At 37.1% G+C, this 9,513-nt stretch overlaps 1 protein-coding gene across 1 annotated transcript; it reads left to right on the top strand.

Annotated features, from left to right (window-relative positions):
- The first annotated feature begins 7,879 nt into the window (after nucleotides 1-7,879).
- LOC139470482 (uncharacterized) lies at nucleotides 7,880-8,750 on the top strand. Its single transcript, XM_071252889.1, has 2 exons — nucleotides 7,880-7,936; nucleotides 8,187-8,750. Exons 1-2 carry the CDS (start codon nucleotides 7,880-7,882, stop codon nucleotides 8,748-8,750), a joined length of 621 nt encoding a protein of 206 aa, XP_071108990.1.
- Nucleotides 8,751-9,513: the final 763 nt, after the last annotated feature.

The raw sequence follows: 9,513 nt of genomic DNA, 5'->3' as shown, positions 1-9,513 counted from the left end.
ATGCTACTTGTTATCTATTATCTGTTGTTGTCAATGTCTTCTATCATCTTTCTGTATTCTAATTGTTATCTATTATCTGCTGTTGTCAATGTCTTCTATCATCTCTATGTATTCTATTTGTTATCTATTATCTGTTGTTGTCAACGTCTTCTATCATCTCTATGTATTCTACTTGTTATCTATTATCTGTTGTTGTCAATGTCTTCTATCATCTCTATGTATTCTACTTGTTATCTATTATCTGTTGTTGTCAGTGTCTTCTATCATCTCTATGTATTCTACTTGTTATCTATTATCTGTTGTTGTCAATGTCTTCTATCATCTCTATGTATTCTACTTGTTATCTATTATCTGTTGTTGTCAATGTCTTCTATCATCTCTATGTATTCTACTTGTTATCTATTATCTGTTGTTGTCAATGTCTTCTATCATCTCTATGTATGCTACTTGTTATCTATTATCTGTTTTTTGCCAATGTCTTCTATCATCTCTATGTATTCAACTTGTTATGTATTATCTGTTGTTGTCAATGTCTTCTATCATCTCTATGTATTCTACTTGTTATCTATTATCTGTTGTTGTCAACGTCTTCTATCATCTCTATGTATTCTACTTGTTATCTATTATCTGTTGTTGTCAATGTCTTCTATCATCTCTATGTATTCTACTTGTTATCTATTATCTGTTGTTGTCAATGTCTTCTATCATCCCTATGTATTCTACTTGTTATTTATTATCTGTTGTTGTCAATGTCTTATATCATCTCTATGTATTCTACTTGTTATCTATTATATGTTGTGTCAATATCTTCTATCATCTCTATGTATGCTACTTGTTATCTATTATCTGTTGTTGTCAATGTCTTCTATAATCTCTATGTATTCTACTTGTTATCTATTATCTGTTGTTGTGAACGTCTTCTATCATCTTTCTGTATTCTACTTGTTATTTATTATCTGTTGTTGTCAATGTCTTCTATCATCTCTATGTATTCTACTTGTTATCTATTATCTGTTGTTGTCAATGTCTTCTATCATCTCTATGTATTCTACTTGTTATCTATTATCTGCTGTTGTCAATGTCTTCTATCATCTCTATGTATGCTACTTGTTATCTATTATCTGTTGTTGTCAATGTCTTGTATCATCTCTATGTATGCTACTTGTTATCTATTATCTGTTGTTGTCAATGTCTTCTATCATCTTTCTGTATTCTAATTGTTATCTATTATCTGCTGTTGTCAATGTCTTCTATCATCTCTATGTATTCTACTTGTTATCTATTATCTGTTGTTGTGAACGTCTTCTATCATCTCTATGTATTCTACTTGTTATCTATTATCCGTTGTTGTCAATGTCTTCTATCATCTCTATGTATTCTACTTGTTATCTATTATCTGTTGTTGTCAATGTCTTCTATCATCTCTATGTATGCTACTTGTTATCTATTATCTGTTGTTGTCAATGTCTTCTATCATCCCTATGTATGCTACTTGTTATCTATTATCTGTTGTTGTCAATGTCTTCTATCATCTCTATGTATGCTACTTGTTATCTTTTATCTGTTGTTGTCAATGTCTTCTATCATCTCTATGTATGCTACTTGTTATCTATTATCTGTTGTTGTCAATGTCTTCTATCATCTTTCTGTATTCTAATTGTTATCTATTATCTGTTGTTGTCAATGTCTTCTATCATCTGTATGTATTCTATTTGTTATCTATTATCTGTTGTTGTCAACGTCTTCTATCATCTCTATGTATTCTACTTGTTATGTATTATCTGTTGTTGTCAATGTCTTCTATCATCTCTATGTATTCTACTTGTTATCTATTATCTGTTGTTGTCAATGTCTTCTATAATCTCTATGTATGCTACTTGTTATCTATTATCTGTTTTTGCCAATGTCTTCTATCATCTCTATGTATTCTACTTGTTATGTATTATCTGTTGTTGTCAATGTCTTCTATCATCTCTATGTATTCTACTTGTTATCTATTATCTGTTATTGTCAACGTCTTCTATCATCTCTATGTATGCTACTTGTTATCTATTATCTGTTGTTGTCAATGTCTTCTATCATCTCTATGTATTCTACTTGTTATCTATTATCTGTTGTTGTCAATTTCTTCTATCATCCCTATGTATTCTACTTGTTATTTATTATCTGTTGTTGTCAATGTCTTCTATCATCTCTATGTATTCTACTTGTTATCTATTATCTGTTGTTGTCAACGTCTTCTATCATCTCTATGTATGCTACTTGTTATCTATTATCTGTTGTTGTCAATGTCTTCTATCATCTCTATGTATTCTACTTGTTATCTATTATCTGTTGTTGTCAATGTCTTCTATCATCCCTATGTATTCTACTTGTTATTTATTATCTGTTGTTGTCAATGTCTTCTATCATCTCTATGTATTCTACTTGTTATCTATTATCTGTTGTTGTCAATGTCTTCTATCGTCTCTATGTATTCTACTTGTTATCTATTATCTGTTGTTGTCAATGTCTTCTATCATCTCTATGTATTCTACTTGTTATCTATTATATGTTGTGTCAATATCTTCTATCATCTCTATGTATGCTACTTGTTATCTATTATCTGTTGTTGTCACTGTCTTCTATCGTCTCTATGTATTCTACTTGTTATATGCTATCTGTTGTTGTCAATGTTAATCTGCTGCTTATCAAAACATGTCATGCATATTACCTCAGTCTCATCACTTGGTTCTTGTCCCTCAAGCTGGATAACGATGTAAGGATCTCCATCGAACCATCAGTATATTCAATAAACCAGAAGTTATTAGTCGCAAAATTGTACGTTTTCCTACTTACACACCAACTTCTAGAATGCCAATCAAACAGTAAAACAGTTATCATCGCTTATGGTAAGAGTGGAAACAATTGATGACAGGGCAGCGGAAACTCTTCGAATCGTTTATTTATGTTTTTACTTTCAGAGCCTATTTTGGAAGTATCATACAACTGACATTGACGGCCACACACTTATATCGTTGCTAGGTGTATTCCGTAACATTAAATACAGGCTTATGGTTTTAAATAAAAAAAAAAGTTTTGTAGTTGTAGCTGGAAAAATATCTCATCTCAACAAACCCCCAAACCCCCGCTCCCCCCACTCCCCCTACCATCCAATGCAGAAATCAAATGGTCGGTCCCTTATGAGTGAGTGAGTGAGTATGGTTTTACGCCGCTTTTAGCAATATTCCAGCAATATGGCGACGGGGATACCAGAAATGGGCTTCACACATTGTACCCATGTCGGGAATCGAATACGGGTCTTCAGCGTGACGCGCGAACGCTTTAAACAATAGGCTACCCGACCGCCCCCGGTCCGTAGAACTAAAGTTATCCTAAAGGTTACGTTTTAAGTATCACATGTGTGAGGTACAATGTAGCCCTCAGTCAAGTATGTTATAACATGAGATGGCTGTCAGACAGGATTGTTATAACTTATAAAATAGTCAGTCAGCAATGGTATATCATGAGATCGTCGTCAACCAGGAATGTTATAGCATGATAATGTCTTCAAATAGGAATGTTTTATCATGAGATAGTCGTCGGTCAATAGTGTTCATGACTAGTGAGCCCACCTTGTTAGCATTGTTGAATGCGGAGAAAATGGCATGAAACAAAATCTGAAAAAGTAAAATTTGAAACATAAAAAAGAACTAATCCATATCTTTTTCGACAAGAAGAATGTCAGATTTGTTTTCAAATTTTTGATTGAATGAAAACGATAATTATCAAGATATGTATTCATAAGCAGCAAACAGTCCACAAGATTTCTGTTTCCATTTAACAACGTATTTCACTAAACAAGATTGTGGCACACACTTCAATCCGTCTTACAATGGTTTATGGATAAGACCATCCCAAAGGGGCGTACAATAAAGACATATTTCCTCTTTCCTGCTTATAGAAACGGATACCAAGCCATCCATGCTTCCTGTTATTGTTAATATGTTATCTCTGCCATCTTCATACTGATGTCAATGTAAACAAGTCTAATGCACCTACTGACTAAGGCTTCTGTTTTCAGAACAAAGGTTCTTCAGGCAGCACATCAGGACGTCCGGTCTTATTAAACATCATCATGCGATATGTTTCTTGATCAATGATATTTTCCCAGAATCTTGGTCGTATCTAGTCAGTTTCGTGTCCTCGACAGAAGTGATCAAGTCATGCTGGTACTTACACCAAGAAAGGGATTGGCGCCCAATCGATGCATGTCACTTCTCATACTCAAATCAGCGTATATTTGTTCAGAACATTTTGCGAGTCGTAGTCAAAACGAATATCTGCAAGACGTCATCACGAAGTTAACAATAGAAACGTCTGCAGTGTTATGAAACCATTTCCCAAATCCTAAAAATCAATGCTAAAAGTAGAGTTCACTGTTCGATAACAAATATATCATAAGAAACATTATGTTGAAGAATCACTATCAAATAGTGATGATATCAGATGTTGATGAAAAGGTGAGCATATCCTGCCGAACCGGTGGCAGCCAAAACAAATACATGCAAAGGCAAGTCAATTGTTCACCTGCCCAAACTTGTCAACATTTGGTACTTGTAAAGTAGTTAATTTCATAGGACAGCATTTTGGTCATCGACACGGTACAAAAGAAATATCCTTTGTCTGCAATAACACGTTTTGAAAGTTTCTCCAAGGCCTTGAATGATGTTACCCTGATAAACCCACTTTTAAGGAAGAGTCGACGTTCTTTGAAATTTTGTACTCTTTAGTACCTAAAAGGTGAAAAGTGGACACCCAATCCGTGAGCTGCTGGAATATTGCTTGACACAAAGAGAAAGTTGAAGTCGTCCATTTTGTCATACAGAATCGTGGATACTTTAATGTCACTCTGAATCTTCGTGCACGAAACACATTATAACAAAAGTGACCCCTTTTTCTAGTTCAGATGGGTACATAAAGTCTACAAAACCTTGTCCATAGCTATGTGAGCGTCTCCTGCTCCTCCGGTGGCACCCGTTACAAACACTTGCAAAGGCAAGTCAATTATTTATCTGAAAAAGACACGAGAAGATGTGGTGCATTTTTCACTACCATGAAACGTTTTGAAAGCTTTACTGTGGCCTTGAATGTTGTAACCTCGACCAAACAGATTTTGAGCAAGCGTCGTATGACACTCTTTGAAGTCATGGCAAAGAAGTATGCTCGATTGTACCTCAAAAGTTGTGAAATGTAAAGACCAAGGGCTGGAGCTGCCGGAATATTGCTCTACATGAAGGGAAACTTGACTATTGGAGTGTTGAAGTAATCCCACTTGTCATGCAGTGGACAGTGTTTATGCATATCTTTAATTATGAGGTGAGGTGAGCTGAAATGGGTTTAAGATTATTGCACTTGTATAGCGACGTGCATGTACGTGTGTGTGTTTGTGTGGCTGCTTGTACTAGTCCGGACTGATGCCGATTTATATATAGTGCTAACTCACTGAGATACCATGCCGCAGTTTAACATGAATACCCCACTCAGACACAGTATACTGACTCCGAGCCGACCAGTCCTTCTTTTAGCCTCTTAATGCCGAGCGCCAGACAGGGTAACAACAAGTACCATCATTTAACGTCTTTTGGTATGACGCGGCCGTGTATCGAACCCCGGACCTTCCGGTCTCCGGGCGGACGCTCTACCACTAGACCACGGAGGCGGTCCTCTAATTATGAAACAGATGAGGCGGGTTCACTGGTATCCTCTATGTCTAGCTGAGGTGGGAACCAAGTGGAAGGGAATCATACCGTGACAGATTTACAGTGGCAATATAAAAGAATCGAGTGGTCCTTAACATGAGACATGAAGTCACGCTGGCATAGTAAACATACATACACATTCTCCCATCACCTATGCTTCTATATTCATCTTTACAAAGTCATTCATGCATCACCTACCGATTTCGTCACACACACACACACACACACACACACACACACACACACACACACACACACACACACACAGTCTTTAAGATCATCTATCTATGACCAATGTCAGACACTCTACAGATGGACATTGTGCTCTCGAACATCTGTCTTTTTGTAAATTTAAAGCAAATGACTTAATCCGCAATGTTACAGCATAACGTGCATGGTCTAACTTAATTTCCGAACGAGGCAATTCCGACAAAAAGGAAGGTTTTAAGTTTTGGCTCTAGGGGGTAAATTATTGCTTTTATAACCTTTTGAAAAATTGAATCACATTCATTACCGATTATTTTATACAGCAGAGGTTAGCCCAGAGGAGCACTCGTGAGAATTATAGTTGTATCACGTTCATTCATATGACGGTATCTTTAATCGGTAATTGAAATGTCAGTTTGAAATATTGGTTATTTTGTTTGACGGGTTATTTTTAATTTCGTTAGTTACCCCAAAGAGATGGGTTTTCTTTAATTCACAACAAAAGAAACATTATCGTCGCTGTGAGATTGTGTGAATGCCGCGTTAAAATATTTCTCATTTAATCAAAGCCAGGCAGTTCACTGTGTTAAGGAAGCAAGTGAGGAAACAACACTTAGGGTACATGTAAGGTAGGGCTGGGACGGGTAACCCCTGGTAACTGGGTCGGGTCGGCACTGTGTAGGACCCGGGTACCCACAGGACAACCCCGACCCGTGGTTAGTCATATGATTATATTGCAATTGTTTAATGGCGAAAATTATCTAGAACTCTATGGTTACATTATAAGTGATAAATGGTTACAGTTCTTTCTGACTTTGCACACATTCCGACTTTATATTTGCATAATGATAAAACATCAGTCCACTTCAGTGTATGCATGACCAGATCGGTTTATACGTATATCTAAATTACAAAGCGTTCGGTCGCCGTACGGAGTACCCGAGTTCGCATCCCCGTATGGGAAATGTGTGAAGCCCATTTCTCGGGTCCCCCGCCGTGATATTGCTGGAATATTGCTAAAAGCGGCGTAAAATCAACTCACTCACTCTTAATTTGAAAGTAAAAGCGTGATACTATCATTGTCAATTAGACATATACCACTATATAACGAGGCGACTATGCTTGTCGTAAGATGCGACTAACGGGATCGGGTGGTCAGACTCGCTGACTTTGTTGATGCATGGATCGATGTTCATGATGACAATCACTGGATTGTCTATTCCAGATATGATTATTTACAGACCGCCGTCATATGGCTGGAATATTACTGAGTGCGGCGTAAAACAACAAACCAACCAACCAAACACTATACAGCGGCTAGGGGCACGGAGAAAGGGTTTCACATGTTGTACCAATGTGGGAGACTCGAACCTAGTGCCCAGCATGACGAGCTGGTGCTTTAACCAATCGCCCATATGTATATTGACATGTGTATGTTTATGATATTGAAAACGTAACATTTTGGAAGAAAGAACTCGTACGTTTACTGAATTGAAATAATACAAAACATGTACATATTTTTAGTCTACCATTTTGTTTGGATCATAACGTTCTTAATGGAACGTCCATAACGTTCATAATAATCATATTGATGTCCGATACAAATTCCTATTTCGACATGAGGTGAACAATTGACTTGCCTTTGCATGTGTTTGTACCGGGTGACACCGGTTGGGCAGGATACGTGCACCTTTTCGCGAACACCTGGTATCATCACTATGTGATAGTGCTTCATAAACACATGCTCGGGATATAGTCGGAATTGTACAATCGACACTGCTTTATGCAAATATTTCTATTGGATATAGACAGTTTTTGTCGCTTTATGCACAGAACCTAAATTCGTGGATAACCTTGATTCGTGGATAGCGGTAATTATCGTGATATCTCGTAAATTAAGTCTCGTATGACGTCACACAGCGGTACTTTTGATGTACACACACTGCCCCGCCTTGCTGACAAAAATGTTCCGAATCGCTCCATTACATGTAAGTACAGAAAAACCAAATGTCCAACACTGAGATAAATAGCCCTAGATCACTAATACCAAATTTCATATTTACAAAACATCAAATAAAATATATACCGTAAGCACCACCCTTCTCATCTCACGTCGTCTGCTTGTCTAGATGTCAATAAACATAAGTCACGTGACTTGAGGTGCTGCTGTCTGTTAAAATTATGAATCTATGGAAACATTTTCGGGCCATCTCGTATAGCCTTTTTTCATTTTCATAGGGTTCACCGACGCCTTCGCGACAGGGATACAAAAGTTATTCGCCTACAGCTTTGACTAATGCTTACTTTGAAGTCAAAAACAGTAAAGTTGCAGTTCATAAAACGGCATTAAACTTCTCTGTACCCGAGCAAACACTCAGAGACAGGATAAAAGGCAAGATCAATGTTGACACTGTCAAGTCAGGTGCAACTCCAAGTTTTGATGCGGAGCAGGAAACTAGACTTGTTGACCATGTGGCATACATGGCATCCATCGGATACATATATACCAGGAAAGAGGTTGTCCAATTAGGGTCCAACTTTGCTTGTCAGTTAGGAAAACGTGACCTGTCCCATCCATTATCTGTCAAGTGGTTGTATGGTCTGTTGGAGCGATGGCCGGAGTTGAAAGTTAGAAGTGCCAAGTCTCTCACGGAACTTCGTGGCAAAGCAAGTTCAGAGGAATGCATCAACATATATTTTGATGAACTTGCCATGATTATGGACAAATACGGTTTCCAATCAAGAACAGAAGCATTTTATAACGTAGACGAGAAAGAAATCAACCAGCACATGAATGGCTGATGAATGCAAATGGCTTCGGTAAACAAACTTTTCAGTCACGAGTGGAATCTTCGTCATTTTCTTATAGTTTAATAGATGAATTAAATGATCAGTGAGTATACTAAACAAAATCGGACATTTAATCCACGAATTTGGGTGAACTTTCCTTATAACCACGAATCAAGGTTACGCGAGGGTAATTATTATTACCATTTATTTGATATGACGCTGCTACGAGCATCTTAACAAATATACATCTTTCAGGATATCCCGTATTTCAAATCTTTTCATTGAAAAAAGGATTATAAGTCGTAAACGTGAAAAGTATATAATATATATACGCTATGGAGAGTTCTACTGGTTCTTTATTGAAAACCTACAAACAGGTAATGGCTGTACACGAACATCAGCAAAATTGATGTCTTTCGAGACATGCTTTCAGAATAGTCTAAGCAAGTCTCTGTGTTTGTATGAAATTGACTTCCTTCCTTCAATAACATAAGATCGGCATGCTGGCAAAACAACATTGATGGACCAGCAAGAAAATGAAGCGTAGTAATGACTAGGATGCTATGGCGTATTGTCTCCAGAACATTGCTTGCGGAAGGAGTCGGTATTGTCCTCACCAATGGGTACGGTTACAAGAATACGATATGTTTACATTAACATTACCTTTGAGATGATAGGATCAAGGTAGCAAAAACAAAACAAAGAAAGTCAATAATATCGAATCCTTTTCTGGAAACTGCAGAGGAAGCTGGAAAAGTTATTGTTCGCCATCACG

The sequence above is a fragment of the Haliotis cracherodii genome, unplaced genomic scaffold (assembly GCF_022045235.1).
Source record: "Haliotis cracherodii isolate W230 unplaced genomic scaffold, xgHalCrac1.p SCAF_20, whole genome shotgun sequence".
Lineage (NCBI taxonomy): Eukaryota > Metazoa > Mollusca > Gastropoda > Lepetellida > Haliotidae > Haliotis > Haliotis cracherodii.
The sequence above is the reverse complement of the archived record's forward strand: the minus strand, read 5'-3'. Positions and strand labels throughout refer to the sequence as shown.

What these genes read in the sequence shown, in the direction of transcription:
- LOC139470482 (XM_071252889.1), top strand. Translation starts at nt 7,880, where the DNA reads ATGTACACACACTGCCCCGCCTTGCTGACAAAAATGTTCCGAATCGCT. An exon ending in TCCGAATCGCTCCATTACAT is followed by an intron (nt 7,937 to 8,186) that starts GTAAGTACAGAA and finishes TCATTTTCATAG; the next exon opens with GGTTCACCGACGCCTTCGCG.